The sequence below is a fragment of the Plectropomus leopardus genome, chromosome 3 (assembly GCF_008729295.1).
Source record: "Plectropomus leopardus isolate mb chromosome 3, YSFRI_Pleo_2.0, whole genome shotgun sequence".
Lineage (NCBI taxonomy): Eukaryota > Metazoa > Chordata > Actinopteri > Perciformes > Serranidae > Plectropomus > Plectropomus leopardus.
The window spans coordinates 18,428,711-18,449,340 of NC_056465.1; the positions used below are offsets into that span (position 1 = coordinate 18,428,711).

General features: G+C 42.2%; 1 protein-coding gene across 3 annotated transcripts in view; it reads right to left on the minus strand.

Annotated features, from left to right (window-relative positions):
- The window catches only part of ephb3b (eph receptor B3b), a 50,618-nt gene extending 35,821 nt beyond the window's left edge, over positions 1-14,797 (minus strand). For all 3 annotated transcript variants that reach the window (XM_042515834.1, XM_042515821.1, XM_042515828.1), the window contains exon 1: positions 14,083-14,797. In XM_042515834.1, the coding sequence (XP_042371768.1) occupies positions 14,083-14,146 (64 nt within the window). In that variant the 5' untranslated portion in view covers positions 14,147-14,797. The remainder of the gene's footprint in view (positions 1-14,082) is intronic.
- Between the last annotated feature and the right edge of the window lie 5,833 nt (positions 14,798-20,630).

Below are 20,630 nucleotides of genomic sequence, written 5' to 3' on the forward strand. Positions count from 1 at the left end.
ACAGAAGTCAATATCTGCTAATGCTGATGGCGTGTTGCTATTGTGCATTCCATGTTTTGAAATATTATCTAGATAACTTGGAAACCAGAGAGACTTATGGGATAAATTGTGGCGTAACAACAACAGGTTCTTTCAGTTAAAATGGCTTTCTATGTATACATTTAGGTAAACACAACTAAGAGGAATCGTGTTTGGTGCCAGAGTTGGCCAAGAGAAGCAATGTTTAACTTTTTCGTAACTTGCCCAGAAGTTTCCTCACCTACCCACCTGCCTTATTGTGATCCTTATAACACAGCCTCTGGCAAACTTTGCTAGTTAAAAAATAACAACCCAAATGTTTATGCCTAAGCTCACCCATTAGCGCAAGTGTTCAGCTGGGTTCACTTCTGTTGTGGCCTGTGGCGATACAATCTGACGGGAATGAACAACAACGAGGTGCACGTTTGTTTTTCTCCCCAACAGGGGGACACAGGAAATGAGATGCACCAAAAATATCAGAATGTTTCCATGCAGCTCATATGTGTTCCATCTACCTTCGACACACATGCAAATACATGAGCCAGACCTCTTGGTGGTCCAAGTGAGCTAGGTGGGGTTGGTACTGCTCCAACCGCAGGGTGTGGATCAGCACTGACCTGATTAGTCATCGCCCTGACCCTGAACCAGCATGTAAGAGTGGGTAGAATACAAATGAATCCCCAGGGCTGCTGGCCTGTAAATCTGACTTGGGACCGGTGTTTATGGGATTCAAACCGCACCACACAAGGCCACAACGGATGGGCTTACTGACCCTGAACAGTGACTTCATAGAAAGGAAGGGAAAAAGGCTTTCGGGCAGGGTGTTTGCAGGACTGATTAGTAGTTCCAGTAATTGCAAGATCGGGGTTTTAGTCATGATGTCATGCCACCGCCATACTTCCTTCAAAAAGGTGTTGTGAAGTCAACAGTATACATCTGTTTTTTTGCCTTGCAACAGGGCCCTGTTTAAAAGAAGATACACATATCAATAAATCATGGCAGAGTTAAAACTGCAAAGCCCTCGCTGCTCTGGGAGAGTGTTAATATTTCACCAACATGAAGCCTCCCGTTCTGTTCCTTCAGGTTCTCTTCCATATCTAATGAGTGTCAAGGCTCAACGCATCCGGGCTGCTCTATTCTTGAGTTAATGAACAGGTGAGAAATTACTTAGACAGACGGAGATGGAAATTGATTTTTTAAAGTGTTGCCTCATTATCCCATGCGGGGCACTTTATCCAGTACCACAGAAACACAACACCAGTCAACGTGGGTTGTGTAACGTCAAGGTCATATGGGTGTTATGGTTCTGAGTGTGCACCGACAGAACAGGGGTTGGCGGTCTGGATTGAGATTGTATGGATTGTCTGGAAGCAGGGCCATTAGTGAGGGACTAATTAGGGGAGACCAAGTGGTCTCCAGCACCGGTCGAAGCCAAGATTCATAAATAAGTAAGTGCAGGGGCAGCTTGGTCGCTTAATTAACAAAGCGTGAAAAAAGGGTGTGAATCCCAAGAGGCACAAACCCAATCTGGTTGCAAGGGTGCACAATCGGCAGTGATCCTGTCGATCTTGGTGGCATTGATTGATGGCAAGCCAAATTGAATCTCTAATCATCACCACCGTTTTAGCTCCTGCCCCCCTGGGGATCTACAGAGGCCAAAAGTGGCACAGGGGGTAATGCTTTTGTATCCCATTCCCAACACTACTGGCATAAACATTGCAACCCCCCACAACCTTTCTCTTCTGCTCACTTGACCATCCCCATCTGTCCGGGGGTTATCTGACCCCCGTGTGTGTTCTCGCTCACACTTTCATGTGTCTGATGATTGTTTTCACACTCTAAGCTGTTTGGCTGAGGTATTTAAAACCCAGACACCTCTCACGACTCCCACTTAGACACCCTCTGTCACCTAAAGCAACATATTGCCTTACAACCCACTGAGGCAGTCTTGCTTTTCTTTTTGTAGCTGTGCCTTTTACGCTAATCTTTTTTATTGTCCAAGCTGACAGGCAAGGAACATGTTTTTTGCAAAAAGCCTGGGGTGACGTGTTGAAAGAAAAGTGCATGTCAGACCTGTCATGTCAGGAAACAATTTCGGTCAGTGGAATGAGGGGAGATGACATGCATTTGCAATGCCTTTCAAGTGCAGACTTTCCTCTCTCCATGCACAATAGGAGAAGTCCTTTTGACAGTCAAGACCTTATCAAGTAGTAGGCAACAACAAAGAGTCTCTGAGTAGTAAATAGCATCTGTCTGCTAGCTGCTTACTGTCACCGTTGGGAGTTTGATGTCATGAGGACGCGAGATAACAGGGAAAGGAAAATAATACTGCAATTAGGACCTACTGTAACTGTGATAAGCTGTGGTCACCGAGGAGGGAACTGAAGAGGGGCAGAAGGCAGAACGATGGACAAAAAGGATGGGATGAAAGAACAAAGGGCGAGAATGACAGTTAAAGAGAGAAGGCGGAGAGATCATAGACTAAGAGAAAGGCTGGGAAAGGGACAAGGCCAAAGAGAGTGACGGGGTGGTGAAGAAAGGGAAGGTAAACAGCATATAAAAGGAGGCTTTGTCTGCTGAGGATTTTTGCTTAATGCCGACCTTTTTTGGTGGAAAGCCTTGAACCTTTCGGTTCTTCCTCTTTGGCAGGCTGCAGCGCCAAGCTGTCTGGCTGGCACAATACATAAAGGGACCTTGGAGTTGGTGGTACCTGATAAACCAGTGCTGCAATTATAAAGCCTCAAACTTCCTTTAATCAAAGAGCAATAAAATATATTGGTCCATATAAGTCAATGACCATGAGAACCAAAGGTAAACACTGCCAATCTATAAAAAGACACCAAATGTTGAAAAGTGACACCCTGCTTTCTCTCCATTGATAACCTAGATTAACAGGGCTTTGAATTTCTCAGACATATAACCGTGAGCAGGTAATAAAACCACAAAGCTTGGCTATTTCTAAGCTTGCAATCACGGCTCATATTAGATTTGTGTTTACTGACTCGCTCCCTTTGCCTTTTGTGGAACTCTAATTATTTTGTTCCATCTGCCATTGACTCAACCATTCTGACACTATCGGTGATTGCATCTTGAAATTGTCACACAATGTTTCTATTGATCTGCACTAGCTTGCTTGTCAGATTCATTTAAAAAATGCTGGCAGATTCCTTCCAGACTGCAAAGCCCAGACCTTTCATCTGGGACTAATGTGAGTGTATTTGTGAGCGAGATGCAGAGACTGAGGGTATTAAAAGATACAGGTGCAAAGCCATGGATGTCTCCTTCCAGGCACAGTCCTGTATCTGGGAGGAAACTGCATGGTGTGAAAGTGGAGACCTGTTTGGTGGCTTGCGTCCAAGTCAGGAGATTTGGCGTCTCTGCACAGATTGATCTCACAATCTCAGAACCCACTGCTGCTCTGTTCCTCCACTCCTCACACTCCTTCCTCCTCTACTTCCACCTCCTACCTGTCCTCCTTCACCCCCCCCCAACCTTAACATAATTGACCTTGGCTCCCTGCAACCTCTGGTCTGAGCAGTTGCTTCTCTCAACACCTTTTGAAATGAACCGGTTGGCCAATAAAAAGAGGTAAGTGGCTTTTGAAAATGAAAACCCTTCTCTCGCCTCCCTCTCTCTCACTCTGCATGGCCTCACACAGGCACACACCTCCAACTTTGAGGGGCTTTAATAACTGATAACCTTTTTGACTTTGACTCGGTAGGTGGGGGAGTGGACATGGAGAGAGTTGGACCCACCATACACATCGCTCACCTAGCCAAGCTCGGGGCTCACACGCAAGTAGGGCGAGGCAGTAAATATCTCATGGCCAAGAAGGGGCATCCCTGGAAGCAAACAAGCTTGCACCTGGCTGAAATCCTCCACCTGCGATGCAGGAATCCACAGTGCTAACACGCTAGTCTCGCAAAGGTAAAAGGAAGGTCAGCTACCATGTATAAACTCGAGGTGATGACGTCTTGCCTTCTTGATCTTTTTTTAATCCCTTCTCTCTCTTTCATTTCACACACATACATACACACTGCTACACACCATCAAAATGCCATATTTCTGGGGAACCAAAGTGGATAAGAAATGAGGAGCGCTTTGAACTGCCTGGATTTTTCAAGCCCCTTCTTCTCCTCTCGATCTCTGAGCTCCCCTGCTGCTCTGTTGGGACGGGGGGAAAGGGGCTGATGATCGATGGGGTCTGACAGCGATGAAATGAATGGAACCAGCTGATTGATTCATTAGCAGAGGAGTGAGTGGACGTGGATGTGGGCTCTGACCCTAAGAAGTGTGCATGCATGCGTTGGTGAAGATTTCGCAGGGGCTTGAGTGCATGTGTATTGGGCGGAGGTAATGTGTGCATGCGTGTGAGATTAAGCAACTGTCACCATTCATGTGTGTTAAGTGTGTGTGTGAGTTGGGAGGTCAGAAGGGATTTCCATAGGGTGTGAGAGGGGAAAGGGAAGCTGTTTATGGCCTGACTTGGCACAGAGGGAGGGGGTCAGCGTATATTGTCCAGTGCTTTCTTCTGGCTCATTGCAATTAGTCTTTCGCAGCACTCGTCAAATTCCTGTTAAAATCACAGCTAACAACACACAGGCATGTGCACATTGAATACATATTTGAATGCGCATGATTTGTATATGAATTATACTTTTTAAGCACAGTTGCTGTTAAACATTTAAGGTAGAACACATATTGGGGACATAATGTAAAACCCTTTGTAAAATAGAATTTTAAAAAATGAATTTAAACAGTTGCAGATGATTGCATCTCACAATCAAAAGAAAGAAAGTCTGCAGAACAGTCTCTCTTATAACATAGGCAAAACAGCTCTGTGATAAAGCTGATGGCAAAGCCACAGGGTGGCCTCCCTTCCCTCCTCTGTCTGCTGCTGAAAGCACACTTTATGAGTGTATCTGTGTCACCCTCACACACGCACCGCTTTATAGCCCTCTGCCATCTACCGCTTTACCAAATGGACAGGTGTTAGGGCCATCTGAGTAACAAAAGACCAAAAGCAACAGCTCCACATTTGCTAGATTGCCCCCGTGAAATGCTCCCCTTAATAATAGCCAGTTTCTGACCTTCCTTTCATTGCCCTCTAAACATTGCACTCACTTAAATATAAAGTCACTGTGTCACCGAAACTCTGTTCCAACTTGAGCTGAGGTTAAATAAATGCTCCTCACAGCTGGCAGTGCCTTCAGGAGGCTGCAGCGTGGAACCATGGGGATTATGTAAATATCTTGACAGGAGGTCACATGTGATCGACGCTGCTGCAGCTGAAATGTGTTGGATTCAGCGTGTGTGAGCTGTGCAAGAGAGTGGGGGTTCGAGATGTTCAGAGTGAATTTGGTGCACTGTTGATAAGAGAGCAAGGGTCTGGTTAAACCTGCTGCTGTTCTCAAGAAGACAAAAAGGGAAAGGGAGAAATATTTAATAGAAGTGGGGAGCCCTCCTCTTGCCTGCAGGCCTTTTGAAGTGTAGATGAAGTGCAGGTGGCGAGTGTTTCTGACACTAAGGATGAGAAGTGGGGCAGAATGAGGTGTAATAGCTGCCTGCTGCAACACTGTACTCAATGTGAACACTCACATGCAGACTTCTTACCAAGTAAAATATACATCGCTCAAGCACTCCTGTTAACCATAATGCATGTGTGAGAACACATGCATTATGGTTAATTACACCCATAGACATTGGGCATTTGAGTCCATCACATCATTCTTGAATTCAGCTTTTCCCTTGAAGCCTTTCCTTTCATCACACTGCGCTGTCTGCTCTAACTCTTGAAGGGAACAAGGCCTGGAGCTAGGCCCTGTGCCTCAGAAGTCCCACTATCCACCATCCAGCTATGGTTAAACCCAACAAAGAAAAATCCCTCCCCATTTCCTTCATCTCCTTTTTTTTCTTCTTTTATTTAACAAGATGGGCAAAGGCTGAAACCAGGTGATGTGGTCTTTCTCCCGCCTCAAGGCACACTATTTTACAGCGGCGTCCACTCACCAGACAGATGTAACTGACTATTTTTTAAAGACAAATATCAAAGATCTCTTTCTGCTCCATCGGCAAAATTTGTTACAAGAGTCTGTGGCTCGTAAAAGAAGGTGGGAGGAGGCCCTCAAGTCTACTCCCTTAAACTCCACCCTGCGTTCCTTTGAATATCCCTGCTTCTTCTCTGCTAGCTGAGTGACAAGTGGCATGATGGCTGCCGCATGTCCATGTAGGCCCATATTCGTCTCTCACAAGTGCTACAGGTCCTACATGCAAAAAATACAACTGCACTAATCTGTAGGCTGGCCACGCTGACAAAAAGAAGTCACACGTCTGACCCAGTCTCTGACCGTGCATTTGACCCAGTGTGTTTGTGTGAAAGTTTATGTGTGTCAACGAGCCGTGGAAAGTTGCACAAACGGTCCCTCTAAATATACACACATCCTCTATGAGTGTATTTTTATTCGCCACTGGAAAAGGATAACCCCTGGAGCTTGATTGTGTTAAAAAGCTATTGTTGAGAAGGAACAAGACCAGCCTTGGGGAGCAAGCCCCCTCCAAATTAATCCAAAAAGATCCCCCCATGACCTCTGAATAGGGGTCACAGTCGTGGGTTGAGAGAGGGTGGAAAGCACAGCAGGTCCTAACTCACTTTATAATGTGGACATTTTTGACACATGGTAATTTCAGCTGCACTTTATGGACATCCGGTGCAGACAGCACCTATAAAACGCCAACTCCGATGGCCATTAATATTATGTCAAACATTTCGTCAGAATTTTGAAAGCCATTACTGTTCAGTGAGGACAAAAGAGGGAGTACATCCCTGTCTGAGTCGTTGTGAAATACCCATCATAAGTCCACATATGCGCACACGCTATAAAGTTTTCCTATGCTGAGCTTTCCCATGACAAAAAATGAGCAGGTTCTGAGTAAGGCATTGTTCAGAAAACCTTTAATGGTTATAAGAAAAACTTTAAGCTGAACCTCTTAGTCAATGACAAGGACTAATACGGATGATGGCGTCACCTTCTCTCTATGCTGCCATCACAAGACTTTATTTCTAATTCAGTCCACCTTAGTAACAGGAGTACACACAGCCTGACATATTTTATCCCCAGCAAAACACAGAAACAATATCCAGCCCCTGTAACCTCCTAAACCCACATATACACACTCCTACCCCCTTGATGTACCACCCATCTTGCTCTCTCTCACTCTCTTTCACTCCGTGTGTGTGTGTGTGTGTGTGTGTGTGTGTGTGTGTGTCTCTCTCTTGTTCTGCTCGGCTGACTCCAGACACCAGCAGTGTGTCTGTGCAGTGAGCAGGCCCAGACACATTCGCCCTCCCCTGCTTGCTCTCGACAGTGGGTGTCAAAGACCTGCCATCCCACAAGGCCCCTCTGTCGGATGCCAGGATGGACTGCACACACAAGTGCCATACACAAAACAGCTATACATGCAAGCTGCACATACAGATTTAGAAATTGTCGAGAAAATATCCTAAGAATATCCTACACTCATAAACCTGACACACTGTGGCGTATTTCATGAATACAAATACAATTACAACAATAATACCAAAAAGGCAGGACCCATTTTGCTATTACACTACTATATTAGTATGGTTATATTTGTTTAAGTGTTAATTGCGGTAAAATACAGTATCTGTTGTACTCGCACACGTCACATAAACACTGGTCTCATTTAACTACGTCATGTGAATGTCTGCATTAAACTGTTCTGAGCATCAGCACTACTGACTCAGAATTGTTTCTATTATACACATATATACATCACCACTGACATTTAAATCAGCTGAAAATATTTAACTGCATATAAAGGTCACTGAAAACTAACAACCTACAAAACATATTGTATTACTGCAAAAGTAATATGGTTGGTTTTATATTCTGCTTCTGTTGATCCTGTTTCTGTTGATCCTGTTTGTTAAGCCCTAAATAAACACTGTACAACGGACATGACTTGATGACATCCCCAGTGTCATATTTCGTCTTATCTTCACTAAAGACTTCACAATTCAGTGCTAAAGACTCAAAACTGAGTTCACGACATCCTTTTTTTCACCCTCACTGCCTTATTTTCACCAGTCATCCTGCTTCATCCACTTCCCGGTGTGTGTGAAGGCCCCAGCAGGCCTGACACGGCTGTTGCTTGCCTACATGTGAAATTCCAGCTCGGTGAATCTTTCCCCTCCGCCATATGAGCCGTGAACCATCAGTTGGTGCACATGAGCGCTCCTGCAGGCCCGTTGCATCTGTAAAGTCTGTCAACTCTGCTGCTCTCTGGGTCTCTGATCCAAATCCGCCCCATATCCCAACCACCACCTCACTGCAGCCGCCCCCCCTTTTACCATCCCACCCCAACTCCCAACATGTCGTCATCCATGCACTCCCCCTTCTTCCTGAGCGCCTTACGCCAATCTGAACCTAAGTCACTGTACATCTGTTCAACATGGCTGCTGCCTGGTATATGACCTACGGTCTGACTGTGTTCCCCGTCGAGGTCAATACACCGGTTTACTACAAGGGCGATGGACAATATCTTTATGATTTCCTTAATTAATTTATGTGTATGTGTGTGTATAATTGTGATTCACCATGATTCGAAATGAAAATGGAAACATGATAGGACCAGGTACTGGGTTTATTGATATGTATTTTATAACAAGTTTCAAATTGAGTTGACCAATAATAATAATAGAAGTAAAATGCTACTTAAAATACTACCACTACTACAGATAATAATAATTTTATTATTATTGTTATTATTATTAATTGTTTATCTTTTAATGCAACATTATATATTAATATTATATATTTTTATATTATTTTACAATTTCCCTGTGATAAAATCAATTTATTGTTTGTAGGTCTTAATTCTTACTTACAGGATGTAATAATACCAATAATAATAATGATGATAATAATAATAATAATAATAATAATAGAAATAGAAATAGAGATATTATTGTCATTATTAGCCTATTACTGTTATCATTTATTATTATTATTATTATTATTATTATTATTATTATTATTATTATTATTATTATTATTGCGAACAATTTGTGGCGATCCACATTAGTGACTGCTAAACAGAAGCGAAGTCATCCTTCACCCAGCCAATTGATTCAGGGCGCATTGATAAATGTCCCTTATTAATTGGTCTTGCTTCTAGCAGGAAGACAGGCAGTCTCCCGCATCAAACCTGATTCTGCGGTTTTAAAAGGCTGAGCGACGCTGATTCCCTCAATCAATAGGACCGCATCAATTGACACTTCAAACACTCTTCGTGTGTTGCGTGTGTGCGCGTTTTGTGGACTATTTACATCTATCTACCAGCAATATCTTATTATGTTTCAAAAGCCGAACTTTTATAAAAATCTAAGATATATTGATAGATAGTTCACTGATGGTCATTTACCATTTTGCTGACCTCCCCGTTCCCTTCGGGAATGATTCATTAGTAGAAATGCCAGAATGGCTTTGCTTTTATTTTGCAAATTCCCTCTCACGCCTCTTTAGCACATTTCCACTCGGCCCTTGAATGGCGTGTGATAGCCGCCACAGAGTCACTAACAGTTCCCTTTGTCACTTCAATTGTGACCCTAAACACATTTGTTCAGTAATTTGCTTTTGAATGTTACGCGGAGGAACTCCTGGAGGAAAGTTTAACATGGCAGCTTCACTGTGAGGACTGCAGGCCACACATGACTGATGCTATAAATCCTGATGAAGGCCTTCGGACAGCAAGTGTGCCGGACAAAATGGCCCCATTACTCTCTTTATCATTCATGGCAACACTCCCAATACTTAAAAAAAGACCCAAACTCGAATTTTGATCTTTTCTTTTACTTTTTTTTTTTTTTTTTAATTTACAGAGGGAACAAATATCAAAAAAGTCGCCATGTCTACTTTTTCTTTAAGTCATTAGGGGTGAAAAACACACCAGTTTAATAATATCAGCAAAGTAACATAAAAATAACTCACTATAATTTTCAAGTTACGCGTGTTTTATATTTTATGAGAATGTAGTTTACACACGTTTTTCGCTTTTACTGGAAAATCCCCCAAATCATAGCATGTAGTGAAAGGAGAGCGAGATTAGTTTCTTAAATTAAAATCAAATAAATGTTTTTTATTTATTTATTTATTTTTATATTCAACTGTAACAATAATTCACAAACCTCCCTCGCTCACATTTTAGGATTTGCCACGGCTTCACTGCCAACGTCTGATCATATTAATAATAAAATAATGGCGAGGGGACCTCCTCTGCTAAAGAAAGAGCGAGGGAGAATAAATCATGAGAGTGAGTTAGATGAGAAATGTGCCAACTGCAAACAGGCACAGGAAAGCTCCCGTGGAGGTGTGATCTCACCCACATAAAAACATAAACATGTGCGCTTCAAAGGGTCCTGTTTGTGCGTAATCACTCCACGAAATGCACCGCCATAAATAGAAAAAAAAAGCCACGGAGAGAGAGTGGGGGAACCCTGAGCTGCGACCATAAAAGCCCATTTGTCTTCGTTTGGACAGAGAAGTATTCCAGGTGAGAGTTGTTCAACTGGAAATCGTCCTAAGAGGTTTAGGTTTTTAGGATAAAGTGCAAGCATAACCGAGTTGACGTATTCGTCATATTAAATACGCTCTTTTTTTCTATGAACGTAAGTCACTTCAGCTGTGGCACCAAAACTAAACCCGGACAAAGTTTGTTCACCTGAAACTCCCTCAGCAGCTCGATGCTAGAGTCTGGAAAAGAAACAGTAATATATCTCCTGTCAGGATCATATAAACACCAGAATGTCATACATCAAGGATGCATAATAACAACAAACTCAGATAAACAGCATCGAAGTGGGTGTGCTGCTCACTGCTGACCTGAATATCATTACGGTGCCTGTTTTCGTGCCCTTTTTTTCAGTGCTTCCTCCCTCCATCACAAGTAATTTACACCGAGGAGTAACCACACCGCCTGTGCGCTACACAGGACTTTCATCGACGCAATTTGTCTCCTCAGCTGCACTGATAGCAGCAGTTCAACAACTAAGGCCTTCCTTACACCCACTGAGGCAACTGAATAACCTGACCTCCCAAGCAACACAACGATCTGCATCTCATTTGGGCAAAAAAATAATGAAGACAATAACTTAAAGTGGAAATCAAGGTCCTGATTCTCAGACAATTAACACATTTAATTATCTAAACTTTAAAAATGATAATAATGATTTAAAGTAAAAAAAAAAAAAAAAAAAAAAAAAAACATCCACCAAATTAGACGAGATGTGAGCTGAATATTGCATAATTTAAAACACAGCCACAAACAACCATATAACATGAATACAAAATAAATCCTGTGCAAAACAGCTGATTATTCTTTTATGGACCTCATTTGAGCCACGCAAACACACCCAGTCAGTTAGCTAAGATAAAGTGAAGAGGAAATGTTGTGTTTGCGGCAACTGGGAGCTCGAAACGGGCGAAACTCTTGCTGTAATAGGCACATAATAAAATAATTAAAAAACAAACTTAATTTACAAGATTGAAAGCGTTGGGTTTCACCATTACATGTCAATTTATTCACGGATGTGGGCAAAAAGGAGGGAGAAAAAATATAAAGGAGCGAGAAAAAAAAAGAAAAGAAAACATGAATTCATTAGGAGCACTTCCCCGGGCTGTGTGACCCCGGGACCCGGAGAAACGCATGGTCGAGCTGAGGAAACTTCCACCACCAGGCCGCTTGTTTCTCCCTAAATCGCCATAAAGCCAGATATTCCAGAAAGAAGCCCCAGCAGCGGCCACGAATCTCCCTGCTGTATTAAAAGACTTGGTAAAACCCCAGCCAGGTCAGTGAGGGACAATTTATAGCATCACGTATGTAGGAAATAGATTATTCTAACGAAATGTATAAACTTCCAAGCCCCTGCTCAGCTAACTTGCTACTATTGTCAAAAAACACATCTGTACCTCTTTCTCAACCCCCCCCCCCCCCCCCCCCCGCCCTCTCTCTCTTTTCTCTGCATCTACCTCTGGAGCCCCAAACTTCTGCACACGGAGAACCCACTCATCCATTCAAGCCATGTGTTTTAAGTCAGCGGGTCCCAAATCGGGTCCGATGACCTGCAAGGGTCACTGAGGAGGGACCGGGGGGTCTCTAGCAAAATACAGAACAACAATTCAGGAATAATCTTGTTAAGGAGAAGTTGGGATGAAGAAAATCGCAATGCAATGCTTACATACAAAGTCGGGAAGTTAATTATTTATTTTTTTTAACAACATCAAACTGTATCTACATTTGCTTGGTGGTTCTAATGTGAGATATTTGAGCGCGAACAAGTCACTTCTGCTTTGGGACTCTTATCTCGGTGTTATTTAGAGGCGGTAAAACAACAAACCTTATCAGATAGACTATTTTCCAGCCATGGATATTCGGGTATTCTTTATGCCTCGTCCAGGAGTGTGAAAAGCAATTTAGTCAGAACAATTCGATGAAGAGTTCAAGAAGCAGCGTGTAGCTTAATCTTTTTTTCTCAGCACCGACTGTTACAGGCCTATACATATGTTTCTGTCAAATTAGGGTCAAGACACTGAAAAGTAAGCTGAGAAACATACTTGGATCAAATCAAACATAATCAGTTTAAAGTATTTAGGCTACTTTTGTGGTTGTTGAATAAGGACACGAATTTCCATTAGAATAAAATTAATTAAGGTTTCCACTCGGTGCAATGTAGTCTCAGCCTGTGCATCTCTAAAGGCAGCCAATTCACTATATATAGCTGATGATTGCCTTTAATTTCAAAACTTTGACGTCAAGTAGAAAATTGTCAAGCAAAGTAAAAAGTTGCCTTTAAAAATGATTGCTTATTTTTATGTCATGATTTGCGTACTCCACTTATGTACTGAAGAAAACTCTTAAGATGTTGTGCGGACAGGTCGAGAAACAAGCAGGGAGAGAGAAAGGCGTTCACTGAGCCAGTGGCCCACTGTCCTACTTTCCTACTGGTATCACAAGCCAACCGGGAGCCTCGACTGGGCTCCAGCATTCATAGTTCAAGCTTTAGGCCCCTTTCAACCTTATTTCCACTGTTACTTTTTTTCTGATTTCCCCAATCAGAGTAGAGTGAGACATCTCATGATGTGTGAAAGGGATAATAGAAGAGTGGGACACTATGCCTCGCAGGGGGGAAAAAGAGAGCGAGAATTTCCCATCGATTTTACGCACGGCAAACATCAACACTCAGCTAAAACAAATGGTTTTGCAACTGTCATAAATATAACTGCAAATAACCAATCGATGGCACTTTGAGAAAACGCATTAACTCATCGAAAATTAAAATAAATAAATGATGAAATTAATATGTAAATGAATGAGTGACCGTTAATTTGACTCTGTTTACTAAATAGCATTTTGCGTTATAACGCGTTTTTGAAATAACATTTTAAAAAATCTATTTATATATATAAAACGGTATTTCCAAATAAACTGAGTATCAACAAAGGCTATTACCGTTTTTAAGTGTACACTTTGACCTTAAACTGATAGTCCACATGTCAAAAGGCCACACACTCATGCAGCCCCTAAATACACGCAGCCGACCTGAGGGAAAGTGTCCGGCGGAGCTTAGAGCCGCGACTCCCCGATGAGATACAGTGTGGAGCTAATTTCCTTTAAGTATTGTGGAAAGCGCTAACAGCCGGCGATAGCTGGTGTCACAAAAAAAGAATACACAACCAGCATTGAAATGGATGAGCTTTCGCTGACGCGCATTACAATTGTGTATTGAAACCTGCGCTGGCCACATGCGCTTGGCCGCGTAAAGCCAATAATGCCATCAGCAATCCCTTAAAATAAACCAGGTGGCTTTTATGGAATGAATTGTTAGTTTTATTCGGGAGTGGTAGATAATGGAGAATTTTGGGGAGACGGGAGCCTCACCCGCTGCGGCGCCCAGCCTCTGAGAGGCATGGGTGCTGCCTATTTGGAGGAAAAAATACGCTTTAGGCATTCTGCAACGCAACGCCAACTAAAGATGAAATTTCTTACCTTCAACGGCGGACACCACAGGCAGCAAGAGGCTGCATAAAAGCAGAAAGTAATCCATTGTCATAAAGCAGTCAGGTCGGACATGTAAATAGAGCCACGAGAGAGAGAGGAGGGAACACAATCCTGGGTGATCCGACGCTCCACGCACCCAGTCCCGTCCCAGTCCCTGTCCCAGTCCCAGCTGTGTCAAGCCTCCAGGACCAGAGTTACCCCAATTCACCAAAAACACGCAAAGGCGAGGGAGAAATAACAGCCTTGGTGTAAAATGTGTGAGAATAGAAGCCCTTTGCGATTTTCAGTGATCCCCAACGTGCCTTATCAAACCTGAGAAAAGGCAGCGGGCGCAAGTCTCCCAGTCCTTTCCCCTCGCATTGAGCTAATCAGCTGAAAACAGGTAGTCCAGTCCGCGGTCACCATCCGGAGAATATTTCCAGTGATGTGTCGCTGATAGTCAATGAAAAGAAAAAAAAAGAAATAAGAGCCTTCGCGAGGAGATCCAAAGACTTTCTCAGTGGTCAGATAAGCAGAGATAGCCGCACTTGTGTCAGAGCCATGCTGTACGGTCCCGAGCCTGGCATGTGCACGCTCACATGCGTCCACGATCAAGTGGTATTCCTGTAAAGAAACAGCCGCGCGGTTTGTAGATATTTATTCCCTGAGCGAATTTATCAGCTTCGGCTGCTGTGTGGACTGTGTGCTCTTCGCTCGGCTTGTGCTGGAATGAAGCGTTGTGGAGGAATAACGAGAGAGAGAGAGAGAGAGAGAGAGAGAGAGAGAGAGAGAGAAAGAGAGAGAGAGAGAATGGGGGGGCACCAGAAGGGGGGGGTACGGGTTTGAAACAGGTGGGGTAAAAAAAAAAATGTCTACCTTGACAATCATTTAGTCTCACATTTAGTATCAAAATAAAATGATTGTCTGCTTGAAACAATGGTGCATTCAGAACAGTTTTTCTTCTCCCCAGAGCTGTCTTCTTTGTTTACGCACAATTAAAACAGCAAACTAAACGATCTTCTTCCCCAGACACTTGATTCAAAACGCCTCTGTGCGTAAAATAAAGTAATTTGATATTTTTTAGTGTATATATATCAATTATAACATATAGTTTGAATGATTCGCAAACATTAAATTAATGCCTGGATTTTTATTTATTTATTTTTTATTTATTTATTTAATATATGTAGTGTGTCACTGTCTTTCCCTTCCTGGGACTCGCAGCCTCTGTGCCTGTGCAGACATGGACACACAGCGCCTCCCTGCGGGTCGCTTCGTTTCGATGGAAAGGAGAGAGGAACTTTCTGCTTCTTTCATTAAAATACTTTTCTCTCCGACCGCGCGACTTCAAAATATTAAAGCATTTCGGAATAAAGGAGCTCCGGTGGACAAATTGGACACCCAAATTTAAAAAAGAACCGCTTCTAATGGAATTTTCTGTGAGTATAATAGTGACATCATCACAACCAATGCATTCATATCCCAGACTTCGTTTAAAGAAATATATATATAAGTGAATGAAAAACGCAATTTAAGACTAAAACTGCAATGATACGCTCATGAGAAACATCAGCGTTTGCCACTAATTTTGATTTAAGCGTCCGTAGCCGCAAAGTTTTCTTTTACATTTACAAGAAAAAAAAGGAAAAACTTTCCTGGACGCGACGCTTTTACTTGATTGGAACTTTTAAGTTTACAGTTATTTAAATCGATCGTTTCTGTTTATAATGCAATGAGACCTTTAACTCAACTGGTCGGACCAAAAAGGGAGCAGGCGGTGTTTTTTTTCCGGCAGGATTAAAGACCTGCAATTTTCTTTTCCTCTTCCTTAGGTTTGTTGAAGAAGAGGGTATCCGTCACGACCGGGCTTTTACAGCCTTTCTCCTCAATCTCAGTCTTTATGCTTGTTTTATTGTAACAGTAAGTGCTTCGGTGAAACAGCAGTAAACAAAGTTAAAGAATCTGTCAAGAATCATGCACTGCAGTCTAACCGGCAACTTTGAAGAACTTACTTTTAATTTACAGGAATAAATATTGTTGCTTTACGCACATGTATAAGTTTAAGGGGTCATTATTGTGCCTTAAATTGACGGGAATAGCCATTTGGTCTCTCAAATAAAACCCTGTGCTCTGTGGGGGAATCACAGGGCTGTCAGCACACAGGTTATAGGCACACTTTGCTTTATAGGGACCATTTCAACAATATTGACTCTAACTTTAACAATGAGTACTTTTTTGTCCGATTTGTTTTGTTTAATTTAGCAATAACCAGCTAATATATTTAAATTGTCAGACTTACAGTAACAGAGATGACAGCCTTTATATAAGAGGCTGAATTTGGCACACTTAGTTTTAACACTAAATAGTAGGAGTCAGCTACATTATTAATCATGTTGAATATTGATGTGTTCTGGAGATAAGAAAGCAGTGGAAAGCTGAACATTACCCCTCACATAAAGTTATTAAAGTTAATGTACTTTATTCTGCATGCATAGAATAACAATTATGTTGATAGAGTGGAATTTATCGGCCGTTCTGCACACATATAAAGAAATGTATGCGGCGTGTTATGTGGAAACCAGACCTGTGAAATGTCAAAGTGAAGTCAAATGACTGGTCTGTTAGTGTAAAGTTGAAAGGTGATTGGATGCCATTTCCTGAGAGGTGTAAGCAGTCAGATGGAAGCATGTGCTCTGTTGTGTGTCTCTGGGTTTTATGGGTCAGTGTTGCCTCCGTCACAAAGTTGGCTGGTAATAAATAGTTTTAAAAAAAGATAATCTTTTGGCTAATTTGTGTCATTTATTTCCAGTATTGCAGTGATCAGCAAAGTCGTTTCTTTTGTTATAACCGAAACGCCCACTCAGTTTAACTTAACTGAATTATTATGAAACTATTTTTTCTATTACTTCTAAGTTAGTTTTTATGTGAAACAGCAGAAATGTTGATTTTGATTAGAAAGAAATAATTCAGTTCTTTGATTTAACTGACCAAAAACAGAAATTACATTTTTTAAGCATATTGAGTTTAAGCCTCTAAGCCACAGTTTGAAATGTGCTATAAAAATATTTTTTTTCTTGACTTGAATTTAAGAACGAATGCAGCCCACTTTATCAACTTAATTGTCTGAATATTGCAAGGTAATTAAAACTGATTTGTTTGTTTTTTTCAAGAGTTGTTGATTTGTTGTCATTCTGCTTTCAATGATTTTGTTGGCTGAAATGTTCCATCACTTGTAAAACTGCTCTAAATTCCATCCTTTATTTAACACAAAAAAGATTTTATTTGTTTTAGAATTGGATTTGGAGCGAACGTGGAGGAAAATTTGGATGAAAAGGTTGAACCCCTGGATGTGAATAAGAAGTTCTTCAAAGTTTTCCAGCTGGGTGTTACAGATCAACTAGTCAAAGGGATGTTTTCACTTTGTGTTCCCTTGTGTCTGAAAACTTCTTTTATGTTTGCATAATATGATATTCATTTTTTAGAAGGACTATAAAGATAACAAGGGGAAACGATTGATCCACACTGTTCTTACGCACTGTAAATAGAGATCAGCTCAGAGACAAAATATTACTTGAAAAGAAGAACAAGGAAACAATAAACTCTGCTGGTAGCATAAATAGTGCATTTTTCAGCATTTTTTTTGGAACAATTGTTAGTCTGTTTTGCTCCTGTGATTAGTATTCCTGTTGTTTGATGACATAGAGACCCAGTATCTGGATAACACACAGTTAGAGATTGTACTATGTTATTTTAACACTTATATTGATGTATGATGTATAGGTGTTATAGACAGAATATTACAGTAGAAATTTCCTGTAATGTACTGTTTACTGTAATTAATATATATATGAAAAAATCCTTAAAAATACATATTCAGAAGAAGTGACAACTTTGTTTTCTTTCAGAAACATCAGATTGATTTTACAGTAATATTCACTGTAAGTCTTTTGTATTTTTACAGTGAAACATTTTTGAAAAACATTGTATTATCTGTGATGAATAATTTCAACATTTTGGTCTCGATGTGCTAAACGACTCACAAATTTATTAAAGGCTCCCTCAGACTCGGTCAAAGGGTTTTCGGGGGGGGTCAGTCTCGCCATCTCCAAATTTGTAAGATTCCCACACGAATTCTTGTATAACTCACAACGACATAGTCCGTTTGAAAGGAAAATCATTTTATAAGTGAGGCGACGTGGGTAAGAGGATCTGTGGTGGCTTCAAAGAAGACTGTCTCGTTTGTTGCCAAAACCACCGCAGCCCCAGCTCTCCTGCCTGGTCGCCATTAAAGGGCAACCAGAAGCACACAGAGTTCACGACAGCTACCTCTGTTACTTCTACGGCTGCTCTTAAAAGGAAATGAGGTAGAAAGACTTTAGAGTAACTTTGCTAAGAAAAGAAAACAGAATTTACTGAGTTTTGTCACAGGTTGCTGTCAACTTTGAAGGTTTCTTTCACAAGATCAGAGAGTCTAAATACTTACCAATGATAAACAAAAGGGGGTAAATCTCAGAGAATTGCTGCAATCTCAACTGTTTGCCAATTAAAAAAAAAAAAAATAAGTGTGTCAAACCATAAATATGGGCTTGGTATAAACCAACACACTGGGGGTGGGGGGAACTTTTTCCAATGACTGGAACATCCACATTAATAAATCAAAAGTTCTGTGCTACATAGTTCGGTTAGGTTTTTACTAAACTTTTTGGAGCAGGTTTATTTTTCTACATTTTATAGTTTGCGTCATTTTGGTCTGGTTTGTCAGTTGAGAGTTTTTCTCCTCTATGAATGGCAGCATTAAAACTGCCGCGTCATTATATACTGACTGTAGTCGGTGCTAAACACACACACACACACACACACACACACACAGTTCGCCTATTTCCGGAGACGCTCACTGATATTGTTTTTCCTGGAGACTTAGCGTAACCATTACCCATAACCAAAACATGCCTGACCCTAACCATCACCCTTACCTTTACCCTATAATCTCCCCAACGAGGACAAACAGATATTTTAGCTGTTCCTGAATGCAACTGCTTTGAAACCAAATTGTGGACACCATTTTGTCCTGCAGCAAATCTGGTTTGGAGTCCGCAATTTGTTCCAAATGTGACTTAAAACAAACACACATACAGTACAGACACAGAGAAATGGTCCACTAAGTGTTCGTGAGAAGCACCTGGCACACATTAGAAACTCAATAAGTAAAGTGGCAGACATTTTACTGCCATATGGAAATTTCTCAAGCTTACACCTACTGCGCCCTCGCCAGACCCTCACTAACCTCATCCATCCTTCCTCCCACTCATCTCATGCCAAGATATCAGTGTCTCTACTTTCTCTCTTAAAACGCAACACGTAGACACACACACACATAGACACAAGACCTTTTTTGACACACACGTAACTTGTCTTTCCCTTCCTCCCTCACAAATCACATGCCCGGACGCAAACACAAACACACAGTCACCCCCTTTAGCATGCATAAAACTCTGGCAGACTTCACACACACACACACACACACACACACACACACACACGTAACACACCCCCTGTAGCCCTTATGTCTGGGTATGGTCTAATAGCAGCACTAATGTGATGTGAGTGTGAGGGGATCGCTTTACTCTGGCAATATTAGGGGAATGGTGAGCCGTTGGTTATGCTGGAGTGTCTTTTGACGTGTGTGTGCGCTCTAGTGTGTGTGAGTGAACAGGCAGGGTACTGGTAGTACTGGTGGAGGAGGAGGTGGTGGTAGGAGGCTCTGGAGAATCTCACAAGGGCTCAAAGCTGGAATCCAGGCAGAGAGGAGGTGTGTGCGCGTGTTTGTGTGTGTGTGTGTGTGTGTGTGTGTCTGTGTGAGGGATAGGGGGGCTGTTTACAAGAGTTTCGGGGGTGGGGAGGGGTGGGGGTTTAATCCTAAAGGCCTTCACCACTGACCGAGCACTTAACACAGGATCACAACTGCAGCCTCGACTGAACCCCCTCAAGACCACCATCATCCACCCCCCTCGACACACCAGCACTACACACACACCCAACACCAAATCCACTGTCTCGCCTCCAGCTGTAAATCAGCACCTCCTCCCCCGAGCCCCCCCACCCCCCTCACCACCACCTTCTCTCCTCTTCCCTTACCACCACCAACACCCCAACTTCTGCCACAACCAGCTACTGTCTGTCTCTGGTGAGTATCTATCACCTCTCAGCACCTTCTCCACCGAACACAGAAAAGATCCACTTCACTGTCTCAGGTGACTGCAGATTTATGACTCACTCCCCACCCCCATCACCCCGACCCCGCTGTCTTTGTGCCGACAGATAGACAGACAGGCATTTAGGCAGACAGGCAGTCATACACGTATGAGGATCACGGTGTCATGCAGGCACACACATGCTGACAAACAGCCTGAGCATGCAAATTACACGCTGTGTGGACAAAAAGTGAGAGAAATAACCTCTCAGCACTTTGATGGGATTACGTGGACAGAAACAGACAGTAGTATGACAGTACATGCACGTGGCGGGACGTTCACGTATTCAGGTTGAGTCAGTGGGTA